The 25,772-nt window shown below is 43.1% G+C and overlaps 2 protein-coding genes across 2 annotated transcripts; both read left to right on the top strand.

Moving 5' to 3' along the window:
- The first annotated feature begins 4,682 nt into the window (after positions 1 to 4,682).
- Positions 4,683 to 25,711, top strand: LOC121987081 (GEM-like protein 5). The gene is made up of 5 exons (XM_042540985.1): positions 4,683 to 4,708; positions 5,604 to 5,679; positions 24,627 to 24,888; positions 24,976 to 25,250; positions 25,331 to 25,711. Exons 1-5 carry the CDS (start codon positions 4,683 to 4,685, stop codon positions 25,562 to 25,564), a joined length of 873 nt encoding a protein of 290 aa, XP_042396919.1. The 3' UTR covers positions 25,565 to 25,711.
- On the top strand, positions 5,654 to 6,697 carry LOC121986114 (GEM-like protein 5). Its single transcript, XM_042539926.1, has 3 exons — positions 5,654 to 5,941; positions 6,030 to 6,304; positions 6,385 to 6,697. The coding sequence occupies exons 1-3, from the start codon at positions 5,734 to 5,736 to the stop codon at positions 6,622 to 6,624; spliced, it is 723 nt and encodes a 240-aa protein (XP_042395860.1). The 5' UTR covers positions 5,654 to 5,733; the 3' UTR covers positions 6,625 to 6,697.
- Positions 25,712 to 25,772: the final 61 nt, after the last annotated feature.

The following is a 25,772-nucleotide window of genomic DNA, read 5'->3' as shown; positions in this document are numbered from 1 at the left end:
CGTCCGAGCGGAAGACCGTCGAGCTCCGACGTTAAATATCGAGAGACGAGCCGGCGTCTATAAACCCTCCGTGCGGAAGACCGTCGAGCTCCGACGTTAAATATCGAGAGACGAGCCGGCGTCTATAAACGTCCGAGCGGAAGACCGTCGAGCTCCGACGTTAAATATCGAGAGACGAGCCGGCGTCTATAAACGTCCGAGCGGAAGACCGTCGAGTTTCGACGTTAAATATCGAGAGACGAGCCGGCTATAAAAACCCGCAAGGAAGACCGTCGAGCTCCGGCGTTAAATATTGAGAGACGAGCCGCGTCTATAAACGTCGGCGGAAGACCGTCGAGCTCCGACGTTAAATATCGAGAGACGAGCCGTCTATAAACCCTCCGGCGCGGAAGACCGCCGAGCTCCGGCGTTAAATATCGAGACGAGCCGGCGTCTATAAACGCGTCCGAGCGGAAGACCTCCGAGCTCTGATGTGAAATATCGATCGACGAGCCGGCGTCTATAAACCCTCCGCGCGGAAGACCGTCGAGCTCCGACGTTAAATATCGAGAGACGAGCCGGCGTCTATAAACCCTCCGCGCGGAAGACCGTCGAGCTTCGACGTTAAATATCGAGAGACGAGCCGGCATCTATAAACCCTCCGCGCGGAAGACCATCGAGCTCCGACGTTAAATATCGAGAGACGAGCTGGCGTCTATAAACGTCCGAGCGGAAGACCGTCGAGCTCCGACGTTAAATATCGAGAGACGAGCCGGCGTCTATAAACGTCCGAGCGGAAGACCGTCGAGCTCCGACGTTAAATATCGAGAGACGAGCCGGCGTCTATAAACGTCCGAGCGGAAAACCATCGAGCTCCGACGTTAAATATCGAGAGACGAGCCGGCGTCTATAAACGTCCGAGCGGAAGACCGTCGAGCTCCGACGTTAAATATCGAGAGACGAGCCGACGTCTATAAACGTCCGAGCGGATAGCCAGTCACATGATGCAATCAACGATAGCCTGGTTATACGGCTGAGCGGCTCGCTTATCAAAAATGTACGGAAAACCCTTTGGGGGTAAGGTACCAAGAAAAAGTGGGTCAGTGGAAGTTAGAGATATTAGCATGTAAATGCCGAGCGGTTACGTTCGAAAGCCTAGCAGCTGCGCGGTCGCGTGATAGATGTCATTAAGACGATCGAATTGAGCCGGACAGAAGCGTGGTGCCGAGCGGAAAGGATATAAAGAACACTTTGGCGTGACGACGGAAAAATGCCTTGCTAAAACAGAAGTGAAAGGAGCAGAAGGTCATCTATTACTCATTAGGTAAATCAAATAAGTCATTACAGAGATAAGTTGGGCCGAACGAAGGGAATACAAAAAAGTTCATAAAAACGCTCCTCACACATCAAAATCAAAAAGAGCGTCGGGGATGGAGTCCATCACGCTCGCGAGGTCCTCGGGGGGGATGGTCAGCTCGGCAGGCAGGTGGCCTTTGGTCTTCAGATAGCCCACCGCCGCCTTGATCGCCTCCTCGAAAGTGAGGGATATCTTGTCGGTAAACTTCTCTCCGAAGTCTTCCGAGCGGAGGAACGCCTTCCTCCCTTCTTCGGAGCGAGCCGACTCCCCCTCTTTATATTCTTTGAGCGCGGCGTGGGCAGCGTCGCTGGCGGCCTGAAGATCCTTCAAATCTCCATCAAATCTTTGGAGATCGGCCGAGCGGCTCTCCTTCTCGGTGGCTAGCAGGGCGTCCAAATCTTTGATGCGTTGTTCCAGCCCCCTGATCTCCACCTTCATGTGGTCCATATCATTGATGGCCTGTTGCTTCCGAGTGGTCGCCGTTTTGATCTCCTTATCTCGTTGCTTGATCATCGTTTCAAGCCGAACGACCTTGCTCGCCAGATCGGAAGCCCTTTTCCGTTCGGCATCCAGTAGTTTTTTGGCCTTCTCCAGAGCGGCCGTCGACGGCCCGGCACCCCCGCAGCTTTTTGTTTTTTCAACCCGTCCTCCAGTTTGGCCAATCGATCGCTAATGGCGATCTGCTCCACCCAGTTCTGTTAGCAAATGTGGACAGGTTAAAAACATAATTTAAATACGTAAACAAAGAAACAGAACATACTCCGGTGGCCTATTGTAGATTGCTGTCGCCGAGCTGCCCGGGAGTCATCTTGGCTATTCGACGCCAAGCGTCCACCCAAGCTTGGGCCAGAGGGCCTGTCAAGGTAATCTGCTGCTCGGGGACCACAGGCCGATCAGCAGCAGCCATGTACGCCTCCGAAGGAAGGCGCAGAACGGTTTTAATTAAATTCTGGCCGCTCGGCTCGCTCTGGGAAGCGTCGGCCTTACCGGACGGCCCACCGGTGGACGAGGAGGGAAGCTCGCCCAAGCGCCTGATACGGCGCAAAGTTCTTGAAGGGCTGGACGGCGGCACCTCAGAGCTGGCCCTCGGAGAACCATGAGGGGTCGGAGTACTCTCGAGGGAAACCGTCCCGGACAGCACTGGTGCATCCGCACCCCGCTCGGGCTATGGCTCATCAAGTGTAGTCGAGGCATATGCGGATTCCGGTCGTCGGCGTTTCCGAGCGCGTAGCGGCACATCATCGGCCGAACGGCCCTCCACCTCGGTTTCGGTAGGAGGTTCTATGTCACCCGCGGCCTCATCGTGAGAGGCAGGGGCGTCTGAGGCTTCGGGGACAGTTGGTGTCCCCTCACCTTCTTCGCCGGCCGGATCAGTTGGAGCAAGGTCCCGTTCGGCGGCCTCCTTGTTCGTCACCGCCTCAATCTGAGCGGCCTTCAATTTGAGCTTCTCGGTAGCTTTGGCGCGCCACATGACTTCAGCTGCAGGAGCAAAAAATAAATCAGTTAGAACAAAACAAACGGGAAGATAAGGAAACTTACTCATGCTGCAGGACAGATTGGTTGTGGTAGAGGACAAGCCGAATATGTGCATTACTCCCGGGAGGAGTAGCTTGTCAATATGATAGCGCTGGCCAACTAGCCGTTCGGCTGCATGAAGGTAGGCCGCGTCACCTCTAAATTTGCCGAGCTCCGGTTGCGATGGCATCGCCGTCTGCCACTTGGTGCGAAAAGTTGGCCGCTCGGGAAAACGTATATAGAAAAAATGCTCCTTCCAATGTTTGTTGGAGCTCGGCATATTATCAAAAAGGACGAAGCCTATCTTAGACTGGAAAACAAAGGTGCCCCACTCGGCTTGCTTGGGATAAAAAAAGTAGTGGAAAATTTTTGGTTCTAAGGGGATGCCGTTCAGTTTGAATAAAACTATCACTCCGCTCAGCAGCCTAATAGAGTTGGGAACTACCTGGCCGAGCGGAATGCGAAAATAATTGCAAACTTCTAAGAAAAACTTGTGGGGTGGAAAACGCAGTCCGGCCAGAAATTGCTCTCGGAAGAAAAGAACAGTGCCGGGCGGCGGTTCGTGAGGCCGATCGGCCGGTGTGACTAACACTATTTGGTGGTCGATCGGCAGGTCATAGGCTCGAGTGAGGCGCAAGGCGTCCTCCTCGTCGAACCGGCTTTCCATGTTCGAATACCAAAGACCTGGAGCACCGCCGGTCGGCTGCGAGGTGCTAGTCATGGTCGACAGACAAGGATACGGGACCAAAAGGGAAGGTTCAAGCAAGGAATGGAGGAAAACCGACTGAAGCAAACGATTAATAGAAAGAAGAAAACGTTGGGAACGAGAAGGAGGGTCTTACGAGCAAGAAAGATGATCGACAGGGGCCTGGGGGTTGCCGAAGAATTGAGGGGTGAGGTCGCCGGAGAAAAAAACGAGCAGAGGAGCGCCGGAGGAAGATGAAGCAACAAGGCGGCGGAAACGGAGTCGCGGGCTTTATATTGCCGCCCGGGAGCAACCTCCACCGTCCGATCCAGGTCGTCGATAACGAGGTCATCATCCAGCCGTCCATTTCAAACGGCGGCTGTCCCATCGGAAGTGACGCCGCCGCCATACTCTAACAAACGCATGATCGCCACGTGTCAGCTGGATACTGGCCGCATTTAATGAGCTCCCCTTACCGTGCGCAGTGCACGTGATGAATAGTAGGGGAGAGCATAGGACATGGAGTCCAAGAGACCACAAGGCACGGACCAGATATCGCCGAACGGGCGAGCATCATTAGACCTGGCCGAGCGGCCCAATGCAATTATTGTTGTTCTGTCAGATCGGCAGTCCAGTCAGTCGGACTTCGCCTCCTTTGACTAGACTCGAGGGGAAGGCAAGTGATCCGGTGGTAAGAGCACGGGACCCCCTAACGAGGGGTCAACGCCACGTGGAGGTCAAATGGCCAATTGTAGCCCGCCGGAGAAGGGTGAGCCGACCGGACTTGGAAGAAATGGATAAGGCCGATCGGCCGACCAATGGACATTCGGTAGTGAAAGGCGCCCTGACCAGGTTGGGGTTCCGACGCTCAATGAAACAATGTCTCAGAGCCGAGAGGAAGTCACTCGCCTGAAAGTCTCCCCGGCATCTCAGCACAAGCGACAGGCGATATGTGAGGGGCGTGCCGTCCGGCCGGCGCAGGGGATGAAGGCCGTCCGGACGGTGTTCTCAATCCAGCCGGCCGGACTTACGTCCCGGCCGGCGGTAAAGGAGAACAGGAACATCTCCTGATAGCCGTCAAGTCACATGACTAAGCCATACTCCTAATCTGACAACGGGGTGTCTTGTTGTCCCATCGAAGGCGCGATGGGACTGTTTCAGTATGGCGTTAGGTAAGTTTTCTGACAGGCACACACCGAGGCATGAGCTGCAATACGCACGCGCCTCGATAGGCGTGTAGGAGCTTTTTCATCGCCCTATATAAAGAACCGTAGACTTCGCCGGAGGTACGCATTCAACAAGCTTGGGAGCTCCTTTTTCCACTATTTACCTGACTTGAGCGTCGGAGGGTCGCCGCCGGGAACCCCTTCCCGGCCCGACTTCTGTGCAGGATCGCCGGAGCTTCGGAGGCCTGTGCCATTGACTAGGAGAGCGCCACGTGCCCAGCGTTCCTTGGTTCGGCGATTCGGACAGGATCAGTATCATTTAATGAAAATATAGTATATTCAAGTATATTTTCTTTAAAATTATCCTTCATATTTTTTATGTATAAATAATTAAAAAAAGAGTATAATTCCTATTAAATTCAACACTTTAAAATAGAATAGTATATTTTCTATTAAATTGAGTACGACTTTTTTCCTATTTAATATAATTCTTCCTAAATTTAACATCAAATGGAAAAAAATCATGCTCAATTTAATAGAAAATATATATTATTTTAATTTAATATATATTTAATTGATGAGTAAAAATAAAAAATTATTTCAATAAAAATTATATATAAAATTATATTTAGCAATGGAACTACATGCAAATTTTCCATACTTTATTTAACAAAGGATGAAGAGCCGACATTTGATACGGTTCTCGTTCTCGCCACGTCTGTTGGCGAGCCAAAGCGTCGCCCATCGCCGACACGCGCACTGACAAGATCGAACGTTGCGGGCTAAGCACCTTCCCGATGAATCATCCATTCTCTCTATAAAAATTCAATCGTCCAACTTTTCTTGCATCACGATTCACGAACCATATCCATCAACCTTTGCCGACCTTTCCCGATTAATCCAACAACTCCACTGTCTTTGATTGCCTCCGGCGATCGGCATCCTTTTTTTTCTTGTCCAAGGAGAAGGACGCCAAGGTAGTAGACGCCCACGTTGACGCCGCAGAGCAGGCCAAGTGGGGGACCAGGCAGATGGGCCCGCCGGCGGCGCCTGCGACGCACCCGGGGAACCAGAGAGCCGCACTGTGGACGCTGCGAGGCGACGACGAGCGTCCCCCCTACGTGCTCGACTTCGAACCGGTGAGCCGGCTGGCCGGCAGCCCCATGGAGAGCATCCTCGACTACTTCAATTCCTGGCCCAAGAAGGCCGAGGACCTCGCGCACAACATCTGGCACAACTGTAATCGATCGAATCTATACGATTATCTGTTTTTTTTTTAATGAATTTTCCGGTGATTGATACGATCTGTGTCGTGTTTGATTCGCAGTGAAGGCGGCGCCTTCGATGACAGAGGCGGCGATGTGGAAGCTCAGCCTCTCCACGAAAGCCTTCACTGAGGGTGGATTCGAGTCGCTCTACCGGCGGACCTTCCACACCGACCCCAACGAACGGCTCAAGAAAACCTTCGCCTGCTACCTCTCCACCGCCGCCGGGCCCGTCGCTGGGACCCTGTACATCTCCACTGCCAACGTGGCCTTCTGCAGCGACCGGCCCCTGTCCTTCCGGGCGCCTTCCGGTCAGGAAACCTGGAGCTACTACAAGGTTTATTATACGAATCTATCGATCGAGCAGTAGCTTAATCTTCCATCAAATGAACTGGATTTAATTCTTTATGGTTGCAGGTGTTGATCCCGCTGGGGAAGATAGCGAACGTGAGTCCGACGACGTCGGGCGGGAACCCGGCGCAGAAGTTCATACACGTAGTGACGGTGGATGGGCACGAGTTCTGGTTCATGGGCTTCGTCAACTTCGAGAAGGCGGCGGAGCATCTGCTGAACGCGGTGGCGGACTACGCGGCGGCGGCGGTGGCGGTGGCGGGTGGAGCTCAGCAGCCTGGGATCGCGCAGAGCGTCGGCGTTTAGAGCATCAAATCGATCTGTGTAATTGCATGTGTTCCATCCAGTTAGCTTTGTTGGATGTGAATTCGGTCTGTTCATTGTTGTTGTGGAGTGAGTTTGTATGTTTGTATTGCAGTAATTAATGAAGAAGAACAGAACATCATCAGTTATAGACAGTAATGCTATTGGCAGGATCAAATCACTCAGTTCTTAAGATTCAAATTTAGTGTTAAGTGTAAGAAAATGAAGAACAGAGCATCATCAATTATAGACAGTAATGTTATTGACAGGATCAAATCACTCAGTTCTTAAGATGGCACACCAATAATGAATTAAAAGATGTATGCATCAATAATAACAGCATCTAACTATCATTGATCTTTAAAGTAATATAGAATCGAAATAATATCTAGCGAAGATTAAAGCAATAAAGAAAACTGAAATAATAACTAGCGAAATTCATCGCTAAGGTGGACGGCGGTAATCCATATTTCTTCTCAATTAGACAGAGAGGTCAATAAAAAAGTTAATACTCTAATTCATGAGTACTTTTTTTTTATATTTCAAGTCCAATTTATCTATTATTAATAGTATGATGCGGTGATAAAGTATTGATTCATGAGTACTTTTTTTTATATTTCAAGTCCAATTTATCTATTATTAGTATTTTTTTTTTATATTTCGAGTCCAATTTATTTATTATTAATAGTATGATGCGGTGATAAAGGTATTGGTGATAGAATTTATACATATTATTAATAATATTAATAATGATAGTAATATATATTAATGATAACATATGTTTTTTATATTTCAAGTCCAATTTATCTATTATTAATATTTTTTTTTTATATTTCGAGTCCAATTTATTTATTATTAATAGTATGATGCGGTGATAAAGGTATTGGTGATAGAATTTACACATATTATTAATAATATTAATAATGATAGTAATATATATTAATGATAACATATGATATATATAAATATTAAGTGAAAATAGGAAATAAATAATTATTTTCTAATAATAATTATTTCATAATAACTAAGAAATAAATAACTATTTACTTATAATAATTATTTTCTAATACGCCCTTTTAAGATGATGTCTCAGAAATGACACCAATCTTACTGTAAATAGCAAACAACTGAGGTCGAGAAAGCGAATTTGTAAGTGCATTAGTCAACTGATCCTCAGCAGGAATATGAGTAACTCGTAGTTCGGAGGTCTCCACTAGATCACGAACAAAGTGATAGTCAATAGCCAGATGAAGCTAGCCAGATGCTTCATCCGAGAGTAAAAAACATGATTAACTGAAAGATATGTGACATCCAAATTATCAGTAAAAAGCATAGAAGGCGTGGTAACCGGAAGAAGCAGATTTGTCAAAAATGACTTAATCCATTGGATCTCAATTGTTGCAGAGGCAATGAGACGATATTCAACCTCAGTCGAAGAGCGTGCAACCGTGCGCTATTTGGTAGATTTCCAGGAAACCTGATTAACACCTAGAAAAATAATAAATGCACCCGTAGAACATCGACCATCTGGATCTCCTACCCAGTCTGCATCAGAGAAACTATGAAGAGTAAAGGTATATCCGAAAGAAGACGAATGTCAAGATCTCTAGTACCATTGAGATGCCGAAGTAGACGCTTCATAACATTCTAATGCGTTTCTGAATGAGCATGTATAAACTATGAAAGTTTGTTGACCGCAAAGGAAATATCAGGACGAGTCATACGGAGATGTTGTAAGTCTCCAACCACTTGTCGAAACTTAGTCGTATCAAAAGATGAAGACCCATCATGCAAAGTAAGACGAGAGCCAGCAACAATAGGAGTGGAGACCGACTTGGAATCAAGCATGTTGTGTTTGGAGAGAAGATCAGTAACATATTTTTGCTGAGACAAGAAAAGACCATTTGAGGTTGGGCGAACTTCAAAACCATAGAAGAGGAAAAGAGTCCCAAGATCATTAATCGCAAATTTTGCATGAAGTTTACATACTATGACGTCAACAAAAGAAGCATCACTCCCTGTAATGATTAGATCATCAATATATACAGGGAAATAGATAACAGTATCATCCCGAGAATAAACAAATAAGGAGGTGTCAGCTTGGGATGCGATAAATCCAAGAGAGACCTAGAAAGCGCGAAGCTCCAAATACCAGGCGCGCGGAGCCTACTTCAAGACATAAAGCGCCTTATGCAAATGACACACATGATCCGGAAACTCAGTACTGCTCATACCCGAAGGATGCATATAAACCTCCTCTGCAAGATGACCATTAAAAAACACATTGTTTACATCAAGTTGGCAAGGACACCACCTCCGATTCACAGTCAAACTAAGAATAATACACATTGTTACTGGATTAATAACAGGGTTGAATGTATCATGAAAGTCAATACTAGGGCACTGATGAAAACCCTTGGCAACAAGGCGAGCCTTATACCGATCAATTGAGCCATCAGAATTACGCTTAATGCGAAACATCCACTTATTACCCACAATAGTTTAGTCTGGCGAAGGTGGAACAAGAGTCCAAGTCCGATTACAGAGAAGAGCATCATACTCTTCATGCATGGCCTATACTCAATTCGGATCTTTGAGTACCTGCGTGACAGAGAAGGGTTTACAAGGTTGTGGAAGACTAGTATGAAGAAGATACTTTGGATTGGGTTTGTAGATGACATTTTTGGAGCGAGTTTGCATGGGATGTTGGTTTAGAGAAGCGAGAGAGGGAGAAAGAGTCGGTGGACTAGAGGGTCGGTTGCCACTAGGCAGCGTGGACGACCCAACAACAAGAGGTGATGATGGCGGAGATGATGACTACGGTGAAGAAGTCACTTGCGAACGACTACGGTTAGTGGCAGGTTGCGGCATCGGTGCTGGAGGGTCCCATGAGAGAATTGGTGCAGCAGAGAGCTCAGAGTCAGTGTCTATTACTGTGGAATCCAAGGAGGAGGTGATGGCAAATGGAAAAACATGCTCCACAAACTTAACATGACGAGATATAAAGACTCTTTTGAGAGCTACATCATAACACAGGAAGGCACCTTGGGTGAGAGAATAGCCAAGGAAGACATAAGAGGTTGACTTGGGATCAAGCTTATGGTGAGAGTAGGGGCGCAACTACGAAAAGCATAGACACTCGAAAACTCGAAGCTTAGAAAGATCAAGAACGATGGTGAACAATTTTTCAAAAGAGGACATATGGGAGAGATCGACCTTAGGCATGCAGTTAATCAAATAGACTGCCGCAGCAAAGGCATAAAGCCAGAAAGTGAGTGGAATAGATGCGTTGTACAATAAAGTGAGACCAGTTTCGACTATATGGTAATGACGATGTTCAGAGTATCCATTATGTTTAGGAGTATGTGGAGGAGTGGTAAGATGACTAATACCATGAGTAGTAAGAAAGGAGCGAAGGGCTAAGAATTTACCTCCATTATCAGTGAATAGTATTTTGATAGTCATCAAGAACCGATTTTCAACAAGAGTTTTGAATGCAATAAAGGTAGAGTATACATCCGATTTATTGCGTAAAGGATAAAACCATATATACTTTGTAAAATGATCAATAAAGATAACATAATATTTGAGTCCATCAAATGATGATATAGGAGATATCCAAACATCAGAAAAGATAATATCCAAAGGAGCATGAGACAAAATACTAGATTTATGAAAGAACAATTTATGACTCTTATTAATATTGCACGAAGTGCATGAAAAATTAGACAAAGTATTCGCAGGAAACGAAAGACCCAAGGATAAAAAAAAAATGTTGCAAAACATCTAATGACGGATGACCTAAACGACTATGCCATAAGGAAATAGATGACCAGACAGACATAGAAAAGGTGGAAGGCGATGATAGCGTAAACATAAATTTTGGCCAGTAATAGACACCATCTCTATGGACCCCGCTGACCAGTGTCACTCCTGTACGACGATCCAACACCTGAAAATAGGAATCAAAGAAAAGAAATGTAACAGGATTAGTAGCACAAAGTGCTGCGACAAAAATCAAATTTTTTGACAGATGGCACAAATAAAACATTAGAGAAAACTAAAAGGAAAGATGGAGTAGAGAAAGAGAAAGAACCAGTGTGTGTAATAGGTAGTCTAGAACCATCACCAATGACGACGCTATCATTCCCAGAGTAAGGCTCATGCAACGAGAGTAGCGAGATCAGTGGTGACATGATGAGAGGCACCAAATGTTAGAATGTATACTAAAAGTCTAGCTTTTTGTATAAACATTATATTTATTTTGAAATAAGAATCACATTGGTCAAATGTCTGTATTTATATGCTAAATGTAGTTGTTCATTTAATTTATATTATAGATAACATGGTGTGTAGTGTCACACAGAAGATTATGTTATCAGTTCCTTATAAATTATAAATAGTAGCTCACAACCAAGATGGAATAGGACAAATCATTGGAGTGGTTGTAGTGTAATTTGGTATTAGTTTATCTCGACTATAAAATCACACTAGTACACTATGAGGCTACGTTTAGTTGGGTGTAATGTAATGGAACTTGTAATATAATCAAATTTGTAATGTAATTTAATGTAATGTAATCTTGATTACATTATTACGTTTGATAATATGATGTATGTAATCTTTGATTACAAGGATGATTACATTATTTTGTTTGGTGTCTATTATTTTTTATAAGGAATGTAATTTATATTATTATAAAATGACAAGGGCGAGCGGCCGACCGGCAGCGGGCGGGCGAGCGGCCAGCCGGCGACGGACTGACGACGTCTGACGATGCAGGCGACAAACGGTGGCGGGGGCAGCAGCTGACTAGGGGTATATTCGACATTCAAATTTTAGTTATGTAGTGACCTCGTAATGTAATCGGATTACATAGTATTTGCTTTGTAATCCAGATTACAAAACTTCACTACCTTTTGTAATCGAGATTACATTACATTACAAGTTTAAAGTTAAACCAAATAAAATAATCAGCGTTGTAATGTAATATTGATTACATTACAAGGTAGATTACACCCTACCAAACGTAGCCTGAGTGTATTGAGCAGGATCATTTGAGGTAGTTTCTTTTTATACTGACTACATAAAAGAACAAAACCTCTGTTATTATGAAAGTGCATACTTTTAATCATGATATAATAACAATCACGTATACTTAATATTTATTTCTTTAATTTATCAAAAGGTGAGATTTAGTTCGTTAAATCAATAGGCCCAATAAGTTTGGAAGTGATATTATTTATATGGTGTGTTGTTGATTATAGAATGAAACTGTGTCCTAGTAATCTAGGTTGGTGATGTCCCCTTGAGGAGCTCATAAGGATTGTCATGTAACCCTTGCAGGTGGATTTAGTCCGACATGACAATAAGGTTGAGTGGTACTACTCTTGGAGCTAGATATTAATTAAGTGAGTTCTCAGTAACTCATTTAATTAGTAGATATTCGATATCTTAAACACAGGGAGACTAACACACTCATGATAAGAAGGATCTCATATTGTAATATGGGATTGGTGCGGTAGTGCAATAATAACTCTTTAGTGGTATGAGTTATTATTGATGAACTTGAGTTGGGTGTTCGGGGCAAACACGGGAAGCTCAAGCTCATCGGGAGATTAAAACCAATTCCTCCTCTCGGTCCCTATTGTAGCCTCTTATTTATAAAGCCCAGCTTCTTACCCATCTTGATGTGTCCAACCAAGCCAAGCTAGGGCCGACCAAGCCAAATATTGGAGCTAAGTTGTGGTCGGCCAAGCTTGGAGCCCAAGCTAGGTGGCCGACCACATAAAAATTAAAAGGGTATTTTAAATTTTAAAATCTTTCCTTTCGTGGAAGCCATGGTTTTAAAAGAGAATTTTAAAATTTTAAAATCTTTCCTTTTGTGGAAGCCATGATTTTAAAAGAGAGTTTTTAAATTTTAAAATCTTTCCTTTTATAGCTCTCTACAAAGGATTAAGAGAGAGGTTTGATATCTTTCCTTATTTGTAGTTAAAAGAAAGATTTTAATTTTTGATAAAACTTTCCTTTTTTGTAACCATCCACATGTTTTAAAAGAGTGATTTTAATTTATAAAATTTTCCTTTTATAACCAACAAGGGATTTAAAAGAGAAATTTTTTAAAAAATTTCTTACCGGAAACAAATAAGAAAGTTTAATTTTATGTTTAAAACTTTCCTTGTTTGGAGCACATGTGTAGGGCCGACCATGATAAGCATTAAAAGAATGTTTTAATTTTTTTGTTTTAAAACTTTTCTTTTTAGTCATTGACAAGGAAAATTAGGAAGTTTTAATTATGTTTAAAACTTTCTATTTTTGCCAAGACCAAGAATTATAAAAGAGATGGAGGAGGCGCCTCATGAGATAATATATACATCTTCTATTCTTCTCTTCCAATCCATTGGTGGCCGACCCTCTTCCTTTTCTCTTCTTCTTTTGTTTTCTTCCTTGGAGGTCGGCGACATCCAGTTTGGTGATCTCTTGGTGGTCGGTTGCTTGAAGGAGAAGAAGAAGAAAAGGAAGCTCTCTTGTCTAGCATCCCTTGGAGGTTAGTTGGTGGCCAAAACTTGGAAGCAAAGGAAGAAGCTTGGGTGGATTTCATCTTAGAAGATTATCGCCTACACGACGTCCAAAAGAATGAGAGGAATACAGTAGAAGATCAAGAGGTCTATAAGTTACAAAAGGTATAACTAGTTATTAGTTTCTGTTTCATAACTAGTTCATCTTTTGTAAAGATCTTGTAAAACTAAACACAAGATGTTATCGGTTTTAGGTTATCAATTTGTTATCGATTTTATTTTTTGATTTCATGTTTCGATATTGTGCTTCTATTGAGATCTCTGTAGCTAAACCTAGTTTACTGTAAGAAGTTAAATATCGGATTTCTTTGAAAGGCTTTGTCTAGGAAGTGGTGGATGATCTCATACCCAAGAAGGCCTAGTGTCTCGTCATGTTTAACCTGTAAGCCGATCTTTGAAATAGATGTTTGATTAATTTCTGTAATATAGTTTAACTTATGAAGATCACATAGGTCAAACTTGGAGTAAAAATGTTAAGTATCGTTTCTAATCCAAGTTTAACTTCCGAAAGACAATTTGGATTAATAATGTCAAGTATCATTTGCAATCCAAATTTAACTTCAGTAGAGCACATGGGTAGCTAGGATAGTTCTATGCTTGTATAAAATTTTTGTACATGAGAACTAGAACAGTATTCCGAGTAGCAACCAACACCAAAGTCAACAACCCATTCCCGAGAATCAGACGAAGGTGTATAATGAACGGCAGTGTGCGCAAACGACGCACTATACGTGGGACGCGGAGCACGTGGAGGAGCCGGCGGAAGCAGAGCAAGCATTGAGGCAGTTATATGACCGTACTGGCGAGCAGAGTGGCATTGGACACCACAAATCTGACAGCGCCCAAGATAACGATTGGGACTGGACCCAACTGGATGTGCAAGAGGATGCGCAGATAACCCAGGAGTAGACATGCGTGGCTGATAGGATATAGGCGGAACCTGCTGACGGCCACCACGATAGTTTGAATGCCGATTACGAGAATTCCCTGTTGGAGCCACAAGAGCAGTCATTGGCATCGAAGATGGAGATGGTGTTGAGAATTTTAACTGGGCTTCATAGCTGAGGAGCTTCTCGAATAGCTCATCAAAGGTAATAGGGACGTCACGAACTTGAAGAGTATGTGAGATATTGCAGTAATCTTGGCTAAGACCATTCAAGACACGAATAGAGAGCTCATCAAAGTCAACTTTGACATTTATAAGCACAAGAGCATCAATATTTCTTTTGATGTCCTGCATATAATCAGTGATAGCCTTGTTACCCTGTTGAGAGCTAGCAAGATTTTGACGATGAGTCATAATACTGCCACGTGAGGGAGCGGCGTAGGTTCTCTCCAGCGTCTGTCATGCGTTTCTAGATGAAGTTAATGAAGAAATAATTGCACAAGAGTAGGAGACATTGAACCTATTGTTAGGACCAAAAGTAGCTAGATGGGGGGGTGAATAACTCGTCGCGTGCCCCGTGTTCGTCGTTGCTTGTTTCTTCGAAGATGTGCAGCGGAAAATACAGAAACAAATCACACAACGCTAACACGGTTGGTTTACTTGGTATCCACCTCACAAGAGGTGACTAGTCCAAGGATCCACACCAACACACACACCCTCCACTAATGAAACTCTCCTTTATGGTAACTACCAAGGGCGGAGAAGCCCTACAAGACTCAATACAAGAAGAAGAAAGGGTAGTAAAGAAATACAAGTTTACAAGCTTACAATGAGTGCACAAACCCTAACCCTAGTTTCTTCTTCTTGCTTTGATCCGCCTCTTGACTTGGAAGAGCCTCCAAGAACCTTCAAGAACAGGCGATCTCGAGCTTGAGAAGAGCTGTGGAGGAGCTGGTGAAGATCTGAAATGAATCGGTGAAGAAGTGTCGAAGACAACGCTCGCCTGCGGCTCAAATACGACTCAACGGTCGGATCCCGATCGATTCGATTTTTCCCAATCGATCGGGGAGGCTTTGGATCGATCCACGGATCGATCTAGAGCGCCTCTGTGCTCTGGAAAAACGCCTGGATCGATCCACGGATCGATCCAGCTCTTATCGCGCGAAGCAATCGATCGATTGAGACCTCTGGATTGATCAACTGATCGATCCAGAGGCTTTCTGTTCGCTGGGAAAGGTCTGGATCGATCCACTGATCGATCCAGTACTTGGTTTTTGCCCAAAACCAAGTCCCAAACCTCCCAAATCAACATCCGGTCAACCTTAACCTATTGGTACGTCATGCCTAGCATCTAGTCACTCCCTTGACCTGCTAGGACTCCCTCACCAAGTGTTCGGTCAATCCCTTTGACCCACTTGGACTTTTCTTTCATGCCAAGTATCTGGTCACTCTTGACCTACTTGGACTTTCACCTAGCTTCACTCACTAGGGTTTTCAATCTGCCTAGCTTCACTCACTAGGTCTTTTACCTGGCTTCACTCACCAGGATTTTCCTTCTGCCTGGCTTCACTCACCAGGATTTTCAATCTGCCTAGCTTCACTCACTAGGTCTTTCACCTGGCTTCACTCACCAGGATTTTCCTTCCATCTGGCTTCACTCACCAGGACTTCCATACTGCCTAGCTTCACTCACTAGGACTTTCACCTGGCTTCACTCACCAGGATTTCCATCTGCCTAGCTTCACTCACTAGGACTTTCACCTGGCTTCACTCACCAGGATTTTCATACTGCCTAGCTTCACTCACTAGGACTTTCACCTGCATTAATGTCCATGTGTCTACATGTATTGTCAAACATCGAAACTATGACCAAGACTCAAGCTTGGTCAAAACAGTCAACCTTGACCTAAGGGATATTGCACCAACAATCTCCCCCTTTTTGATGTTTGACAATACCTTTAAGTTTGGACCATTCTGAGTTAAGCTAATCTCATAGCCTTAACTCCATTCATGCCAAAATATGAATGTTGGTTCCCTTCATTCTCCCCCTATGACCTCCCCCATAGGTAATGAAGGCCTAACTTAAACCACACATTCTCCCCCTATTGGCACACATCAACCCATCTTTGAGCACACATAAACCCCGTGCCTCAATTTTGGACACACTTCAACAAATGCCCCCTTGTTGAAAACTCTCCCCCTGAAAAGTTGCTCATCGTTGTTCACAACTTCACTCGTTGTGACCAACACGATAATGAAGGTCCCATACCCTTCATTTATCCTTAACCCTACATTCTTCCTCAATGTAGGCAAATGCCCATCCTTGAGCATTATTCACTTAACGGAAGGTTAACCACCTTCCAAGGTTTATGAAAAATAATTTTCATGCCTTTAAAGAGTCCCTCCCCCTAAAGACATGGTGGTAACTTCTGTCATTGCACCAACAATGACTTGGAATCCCTAATCCTTTAGGAAACCCAAATTAGAAGCTTTGAGGTTCAAATATTCAAAATTTGAAACAAACCTCACCCTAGACTTCAATATAGTCTTCCTTAACCAATCCATCCTTGTTTTCAACACGAAAACACCCTTTTTATGTATACAAATGTATTTTGAGGGGTTTGGAATGGTTACCTAGACTAAAATAGGTTTAAAGATGCTGAAATCAGGCTTTCCCAGCCAAAATCAGCAACTTGGATCGATTGGAGTTGGGTTCCAATCGATTGAACCTTTTTGAATTGATCCACTGATCGATTCAGACTTCCTGGATCGATCGGCTGATCGATCCAGCGAGCTTCTGCTCGCGGGAGACTTGCCTTCTGAATCGATCCACGGATCGATTCAGGCACTCCAATCGATCCATGGATCGATCGGAGCTATGATAGTTGCTGAATTTCAAAATCAGCCAACTTCAGAAATCCCTAGAAAATTCTACAAAAATCCAAAAATCATGAAATTTCGTGTAGGCATTATTTAGGGCATATACTATCAAGGAAAAATAGTTTTCTATGAAAATACTTCATATTTTCAAAGATTGACATAAACTTGAAAACTTGCAAAAACTTTAGTGTTTTCTTCAAGTTTGTGTCTAACTATTCAATGGTGATTACTATCAAAAGATAGCCTTCACCAAGGTTTTCCAAAATCATTTTGAAAACATTTTCAAACCAATATCCCACATTGTTCCTTGGGCTTAATGCACATGACTTGTACATTAGCTTTCCCAATGATGGGAAAACACATAACTATGTGTTTTGATGAACTTAAAACTCAAAAGAATGCACTAAATCAACATATTGAGTTTTGTTCATCATCCTAACATCTCACTTGTATCTAATGTGCACTAAAACACATACAAGTCATCTTATAGGTCTTGTGAGATGTGAGATTTTGGTTTTACCCTATTCTAAGGATCATGCATATCTATCTAGGCATTTTAGAGATATTAGACATCCACCTAGGATGTCACTTATTAATAAGTGTTGTTAAATGCCATTTGTCCTTAATTACAAGGAATTAAACTTAATGCATGATAATGTTATGGCATACATCAAAAGGAACTAATTTTTCAAAAGAAAATATCCTATAACTACATGATGTATGAATGTCATGACATGGTATTTTTGGATTTTTCATAATAAAACATGAATGCAAAAATAGACATGATGTCATGGCATATGATGGGCAAACAATCATGGCAAGGTTTAGCATAAATAAAATATACCTAGATTTCCTATCTAAGTATCCTTAATCACTTAGCTATTTCCACTTGTTTTTAACTTAAAACGTTAAACCTAGATTGCCCTAAATTTCTAAGAGAATACCAAAATCCCAACTTGGTATTTCTATAGATTTTCTCAATTTATGCCATTTAAGATAAAATCAATTTTTCCACCATTAGACACATTTTACTCTTTCAAAGAGTAAATAATAATTCCATTTCATTTTCAAAGGTTAACAAAAACCTTGAAAATGCTACTTGAGTGTCAATTTCCTCAAAGTTGGGTTAACTACCCTTCTAATCGGAGTTGACACTCTCTAACCCATCTATGGGGTAGAGAAAATGCTCCTAGGAACCCAACACTTATTGGTGCTCCTTGAATGCTCTAGGTACTCACTAGGGATTACTTCCCTAGATACCTTCCTAGTGACCTTGTTGGGCTTCTTAGAAGCCTTAGTCACATTTTCTAGGTCAACTCTAGGGATAGCCTCCCTTGTGACCTTGTTAGTGACTTTCTTAGACTTCTTAGAAGTCTTAGTCACATTTATCGCAAAAATACTCTTAGGGATGACTTCCCTAGTATTCTTGGCTTGACCACTGGACATAAAGTTTGTTCCATAACTATATGGAACTCTATGGTACGAGGGCACATCCTTCTTAGCCTTTGGTTTGTATCCCAACCCTCTATGGTCATTTGATGGCTTTGATTTTCCTAGCCCTAGGTATTGCTCATTTTGCCCTTGTAGAATATTTTCCATCCTTTTTAGGGTCTTTTCCATTTTATCAAGTCTTGACCTCAAGACTTGATTTTCTATCATTAAATCCTTAGGTTTTGGTCCATGAGCATTTTTGTTCTTGGGCATGTATCTATTATCCTTAGTGTTCCCGCCCAAGTGTCTATCTACCTTCCTAACCTTAGGTTGGGTAGTTTTGGCATGTAGGGCCGCATGCTTTTCCTTAAAGCCCTCATGCTTTCTATTCTTATGGTAAATTGCATTAAAATGATAAAAATTAGAACTATCATGCTTTTTACCATAATGTAAAGGGGTAGGCTCAATAAAAGTTACCTTCCTTTTTACCTTAGAGGCTCCCCCTTGACTTGAGCTTCCTCCTTGAGCCTTGACCATCTTCTTCCCCTTGGGGCATTGACTTCGGTAATGCCCCTTTTGGTTGCACAGGAAGCACACAATGTGCTCCTTGCTCTTTTTTGTTCCGGGGATGGTCTCCTTGAGCTTCTCCTTGCCTTTTTGTGCCATTTGGCCCTTTTTCTTGGCCAATTTGGGGCACTTGCTCTTGTAGTGTCCATGTTCCCTACATTCAAAGCATATAATATGATTTTTATTATTAATTGAAATATTTATACCTTTGCTTGTAAGGGTGACATCTTTTCCTTTGGATCCGGAGGTGGAAGCTTCCTCTTGATCGGACCTTGATTCCCCTCCATTTGATTTTTCTTGACTTGTGGAGGTAGAGTCTTCTTCCTCCTCTTCGTCTCTTGACCCGGATGTAGAGGCTTCTCCTTCTTCTTGATCCGGCGTCACCAAGGATCGCTCCTCCTCAATCCTAGAGGTGGAGGCTTCATCATCTTGAATATGAAACAAAGAGTATGCTCCCTCCTTGTTCCCTTCGATGCATTCCCTTGAGGATGAAGCTTCTTCTTGGACTTCTTCTTCGGAGGTTGAGCATCTCTCAACCTCGGAGTCCTCCTTTTGGTCTTGCTCCAAAGAGTCACCCTCTCTGGATACTTCTTGCTCTTGTACAGTGGAGGGGATCTCTTCATGAAGCTTGGTCAATTTACTCCATAATTCCTTTGCATCTTCAAATTCTCCAATTTTGCAAAGGATGATGCTTGGCAATAAATTTTCCAAAAGCTTGGTCACTTTGTCATTGGCCTCGCACCTTTGGACTTGCTCCGAGCTCCATTTGCTTTTCTTGAGAAGCTTGCCCTTGGAGTTTGTTGGAGCCTTGAAGCCTTCCATAAGAGCAAACCATTGCTCTATCTCCATCATAAGAAAATTTTCGATTCTTGATTTCCAAGAATCGAAGCTTGTGGATGTGTATGGTGGAGCCACCCTTGTATCAAATCCAAGTCCATCTTGGAATTGCATCTTGAAGTTGAGCTAGATAAAATCTTGAACTTGAAGAATTTTCTCCAACTTCTTCACCCTCTAGCTTTTCTTGTTATGCTTGACCCTTCCGGCGATGATTCCGGTGAAGAGCGACCTCGCTCTGATACCACTTGTTAGGACCAAAAGTAGCTAGAGGGGGGGGTGAATAGCTCGTCGCGTGCCCACTGTTCGTCGTTGCTTGTTTCTTCGAAGATGTGCAGCGGAAAATACAGAAACAAATCACACAACGCTAACACGGTTGGTTTACTTGGTATCCACCTCACAAGAGGTGACTAGTCCAAGAATCCACACCAACACACACACCCTCCACTAATGAAACTCTCCTTTATGGTAACTACCAAGGGCGGAGAAGTCCTACAAGACTCAATACAAGAAGAAGAAAGGGTAGTAAAGAAATACAAGCTTACAATGAGTGCACAAACCCTAACCCTAGTTTCTTCTTCTTGCTTTGATCCGCATCTTGACTTGGAAGAGCCTCCAAGAACCTTCAAGAACTGGCGATCTCGAGCTTGAGAAGAGCTGTGGAGGAGCTGGTGAAGATCTGAAATGAATCGGTGAAGAAGTGCCGAAGACAACGCTCGCCTGCGGCTCAAATACGACTCAACGGTCGGATCCCGATCGATTCGATTTTTCCCAATCGATCTGGGAGGCTTTGGATCGATCCACGGATCGATCCAGAGCGCCTCTGTGCTCTGGAAAAATGCCTGGATCGATCCAGCGCGCAGCGTCCCAATCGATCCACTGATCAATTGAGACCTCTGGATCGATCAACTGATCGATCCAGAGGCTTTCTGTTCGCTGGGAAAGGTCTGGATCAATCCACTGATCGATCCAGTACTTGGTTTTTGCCCAAAACCAAGTCCCAAACCTCCCAAACCAACATCCGGTCAACCTTAACCTGTTGGTACGTCATGCCTAGCATCTAGTCACTCCCTTGACCTGCTAGGACTCCCTCACCAAGTGTCCGGTCAATCCCTTTGACCCACTTGGACTTTTCTTTCATGCCAAGTATCCGGTCACTCTTGACCTATTTGGACTTTCACCTAGCTTCACTCACTAGGGTTTTCAATCTGCCTAGCTTCACTCACTAGGTCTTTCACCTGGCTTCACTCACCAGGATTTTCCTTCTGCCTGGCTTCACTCACCAGGATTTTCAATCTGCCTAGCTTCACTCACTAGGTCTTTCACCTGGCTTCACTCACTAGGATTTTCCTTCCGCCTGGCTTCACTCACCAGGACTTCCATACTGCCTAGCTTCACTCACTAGGACTTTCACTTGGCTTCACTCACCAGGATTTCCATCTGCCTAGCTTCACTCACTAGGACTTTCACCTGGCTTCACTCACCAGGATTTCCATACTGCCTAGCTTCACTCACTAGGACTTTCACCTGCATTGTCCATGTGTCTACATGTATTGTCAAACATCGAAACTATGACCAAGACTCAAGCTTGGTCAAAACAGTCAACCTTGACCTAAGGGATATTGCACCAACACCTATAATAGTGTTGAGGAGAAGTTGATCCTGGCGGAGCTAGAGAATATGATCAGGATTCACCTGAGGGAGCGTGACATCTGTAGGCGTTATCTGCGCAGGGGGGCAGGGATGTGAGCCATCAACAAAATCCAGTAAGTCATATCCGAATAGAAGAGACGTGAACTGCAAGCACCAGGAAAAATAATTAGAGGTGGTGAGTTTCAACGGTGTCTGAGCATTGACTTTGAGAACCACAAGAGAGGCAGGAGAATCAGGAGTATTTGTGAGAGATCAGCGGCAGCCATTGTAGAAGGCGCCTGGAGCCAGTTGTTGATGTCGTCGGCGGTAGCCATTGTAGAAGGCGGCTGGTAGGTATTGTGGAGAAAAGAAAGAAAGAGAAGGAAAAAAAAGGTTGTTGTTAAGCTTAGAGCTCTGTTACCATATTGACAATAGAATTCACACATATTATTAATGATAGCATATGGTATATATAAATACCATTACAAGTGAAAATAGGAAACAAATAACTATTTTCTAATGATAATTATTCCCTAATAACTAGGAAATAAATAACTATTTACTTATAATAACTATTTTCTAATAAAAGGGGGGCTCCTCTGACACAGGTCAACTGCCGAGGTAAAGATCAAAGTCAAGGTGGTCAATGTCAAGATGTCAAAAGGCTCGCCTACAGTGTCCGAGTGGAGGTCGACTACAACGGCTGGTCGGGACAATCAATGTCCGATCGACAAGAGACTACAATGGCTGGTCAGGTCAACCGTCCAGCTCGAGATAATACAGTAAGACAGCAAGACACTTAGTACGCTGAGGAGATCGAAGAGCTTATCCAAGCGGGATGGACAAGCTACTATGTCTAGTCACCGCAAGAAAGAGCAGTTGAGGCCGACAGAGCGGAGGAGTCTCTGTCGAGCGACCACTTAGCTCAGCCAAGCAGCGGGACTATTGTTATCTCTCTGGGACCGATAGAGTAGAGGAGTCTCGGCCGAGCGGGATGGACAAGCTACTATGTCTAGTCACCGCAAGAAAGAGCAGCTGAGGCCGACATAGCGAAGGAGTCTCTGTCGAGCGACCACTCAGCTCGGCCAAGCAGCGAGACTATTGTTATCTCTCTAGAGCCGATAGAGTAGAGGAGTCTCGAATGAGCAGGACCATTAGTTGTGTATGTGTCAATCAAATGTAAGTTGAAATAATTCTGAAAGTGTGAACGATGGACTATTTGATAGTTGACTAAATGAACTTTTATCGAGCACTCTCACTATTCTCTTCTATGCCCATGTTTTATTTTTTTTTAATTTAGGTATTCACCTTTCGAATCGTGACCCAGGCTCACATAAGTTTTTCATCGTCAAATAAATCTAGAAGTGTGAATGGCAGACTATTTGACAGTCGATTATAAATTAATTATATGATTTATTTCTTTTCATATAATTTAGAGACGAGATGTGAGAGATATTTGGGATAAGCATAGCTATAAGGAGCGTTTAAGATGAGCTTGTAATGTTACATCTTGAATTTATTTATGATGGCTATTTATTTATTATAGTTTGATTAATTAATTTTGATTTGTTTAAAAAATTATTTAAAGTAAAATTATATTGTAATTACTAACGAAGTACGTCATTTATTTACTATATTTTTATTAATTTTTAAAAAATAATTTAATGTTTAAAATTATAGTAGATGGAGAAATTCAAGTAGGTGTTTGATAGAGGAGGTCATAAGTCATTGAATTTTTAATAGTGGGAGAAATGCAAGTAGGTGAAGAGTAATCAAATATTTGACGGTTGAAAATCCTGATAGAATATCGAACAGACAAGGAAGACCTAGAGGTGAGGCTTTTTGGCAACAAGAAAAATCTTAAAGCAAAGTCTCATGGCAAATGAGAAAAAAAAATAAAAAATCAAAGGTAACACCTTTTAGTTAAAAAAAATCCTTCTTTAGTGAGGTGTGAGAATCTATGAATAATCTATATTTTGGATTTGAGGTAAATACTAGATCATAGTTTTGTTGTAGGTGATGATCTAGTTGGCTAGAGGTTTAGTCGATTAGAAAGTCAATTGAATTCCCATCATTAGTGGGAACCATATTGTTTTAGATGACTTTTGTGATCAGTCCAATAGTTGATTAAAATCAAATTGAGTAAATTGAAGTATCCATTGCCAAGCAAAAGCTTACATGATTATGAAAACAGTAGATTAAAAATAGGGCCAGTTGATAGACTTGTGTAAAACAATAGTTTGAAATCTTTTTGAAGACCATATTGTTTTAGCTCCGAGCGGCACACCAATGCTTTGGTGAAGAAAGGGAAGAAACCAAACAAAGTGCTCTTGTCCACTGCCGGAGGTCGTCGTTACTAATCTCCGACGAAACCACTGTTAGTTATTAGGCGCGCCAAGTGCGTACATTTAGTTTCAGAACAATACGACGCGTGTTCAAAGTCATAAATTACAAAGATGTTGCACTTTGAGGATTTTGTTTTCCTTATGTGGTGACGCCACTCTTCTTGCAGTATGGAAGAGGATCGACTTATGTATCCTAGAGAAAAATTCACTATTAATCGAATAAAGTTGGATAACAATGGGAGATGGATATTAATTAAGATTGTTTTCAGATAAAGAGTATATAGAGGGACTTTAGATAAATAAAAAATTACATGCACATAAAATTTTATTTGTTTCAATTTTTTCATACAAATATTATTATCTAATTACCCCTCAATTTTTTTAAGTATAAAAAATTCAAAAATAAATATAATTTCTCTTAAAATTAGCATATATTTTCTATTCAATTGAGTATCATTTAATGAAAATATAGTATATTCAAGTATATTTTCTATTAAAATTATCCTTCATATTTTTTATGTATAAATAATTTAAAAAAGAATATAATTACTATTAAATTCAGCATTTTAAAATAGAATAGTATATTTTCTATTAAATTGAGTATCATTTTTTTCTTATTTAATATAATTTTTCTTAAATTCAATATCAAATGGAAAAAATGATGCTCAATTTAATAGAAAATATATATTATTTTAATTTAATATATATTTAATTGATGAGTAAAAATAAAAATTTATTTCAATAAAAATTATATATAAAATTATATTTAGCAAGGGAACTACATGCAAATTTTCCATACTTTATTTAACAAAGGATTAAGTGGGGGACCAGGCAGATGGGGGACCAGGCAAGGTAGTAGACGCCCACGTTGACGCCGCAGAGCAGGCCAAGTGGGGGACCAGGCAGATGGGCCCGCCGGCGGCGCCGGCGGCGCACCCGGAGAACCAGAGAGCCGCACTGTGGACGCTGCGAGGCGACGACGAGCGTCCCCCCTACGTGCTCGACTTCCAGCCGGTGAGCCGGCCGGCCGGCAGCCCCATGGAGAGCATCCTCGACTACTTCAATTCCTGGGCCAAGAAGGCCGAGGACCTCGCGCACAACATCTGGCACAACTGTAATCGATCGAATCTGTACTATCATCTGTTTTTTTTCAATGAATTTTCCGGTGATTGATACGATCTGTGTCGTGTTTGATTCGCAGTGAAGGCGGCGCCTTCGATGACAGAGGCGGCGATGGGGAAGCTCAGCCTCTCCGCGAAAGCCTTCACTGAGGGTGGATTCGAGTCGCTCTACCGGCGGACCTTCCACACCGACCCCAACGAACGGCTCAAGAAAACCTTCGCCTGCTACCTCTCCACCGCCGCCGGGCCCGTCGCCGGGACCCTGTACATCTCCACTGCCAACGTCGCCTTCTGCAGCGACCGGCCCCTGTCCTTCCGGGCGCCTTCCGGTCAGGAAACCTGGAGCTACTACAAGGTTTATTATACGAATCTATCGATCGATCAGTAGCTTAATCTTCCATCAAATGAACTGGATTTAATTCTTTATCGTTGCAGGTGATGATCCCGCTGGGGAAGATAGCGAACGTGAGTCCGACGACGTCGGGCGGGAACCCGGCGCAGAAGTTCATACACGTAGTGACGGTGGATGGGCACGAGTTCTGGTTCATGGGCTTCGTCAACTTCGAGAAGGCGGCGGAGCATCTGCTGAACGCGGTGGCGGACTACGCGGCGGTGGCAGTGGCGGGTGGAGCTCAGCAGCCTGGGATCGCGCAGAGCGTCGGCGTTTAGAGCATCAAATCGATCTGTGTAATTGCATGTGTTCCATCCAGTTGGCTTTGTTGGATGTGAATTCGGTCTGTTCATTGTTGCTGTGGCGTGAGTTTGTATGTTTGTATTGCAGTAATTAATGAAGAAGAACAGAGCATCATCAGTTACAGACAGTAATGTTATTGACAGGATCAAATCACTCAGTTCTTGAGATTCAAATTTAGTGTTA

This window comes from Zingiber officinale, chromosome 5B, assembly GCF_018446385.1.
Source record: "Zingiber officinale cultivar Zhangliang chromosome 5B, Zo_v1.1, whole genome shotgun sequence".
Taxonomy (NCBI): Eukaryota; Viridiplantae; Streptophyta; class Magnoliopsida; order Zingiberales; family Zingiberaceae; genus Zingiber; species Zingiber officinale.
The sequence above is the reverse complement of the archived record's forward strand: the minus strand, read 5'-3'. Positions and strand labels throughout refer to the sequence as shown.

Bases quoted from the DNA above. Each gene is read 5' to 3' on its own strand.
- LOC121987081 (XM_042540985.1), top strand. From the start codon at position 4,683: ATGGGACTGTTTCAGTATGGCGTTAG. The intron at 5,680-24,626 runs GTAGTAGACGCC...GGACCAGGCAAG, and splicing joins CCAAGGAGAAGGACGCCAAG to GTAGTAGACGCCCACGTTGA. The intron at 24,889-24,975 runs GTAATCGATCGA...TTTGATTCGCAG, and splicing joins GCACAACATCTGGCACAACT to TGAAGGCGGCGCCTTCGATG.
- LOC121986114 (XM_042539926.1), top strand. From the start codon at position 5,734: ATGGGCCCGCCGGCGGCGCCTGCGACGCACCCGGGGAACCAGAGAGCC. The intron at 5,942-6,029 runs GTAATCGATCGA...TTTGATTCGCAG, and splicing joins GCACAACATCTGGCACAACT to TGAAGGCGGCGCCTTCGATG. The intron at 6,305-6,384 runs GTTTATTATACG...TTATGGTTGCAG, and splicing joins AAACCTGGAGCTACTACAAG to GTGTTGATCCCGCTGGGGAA.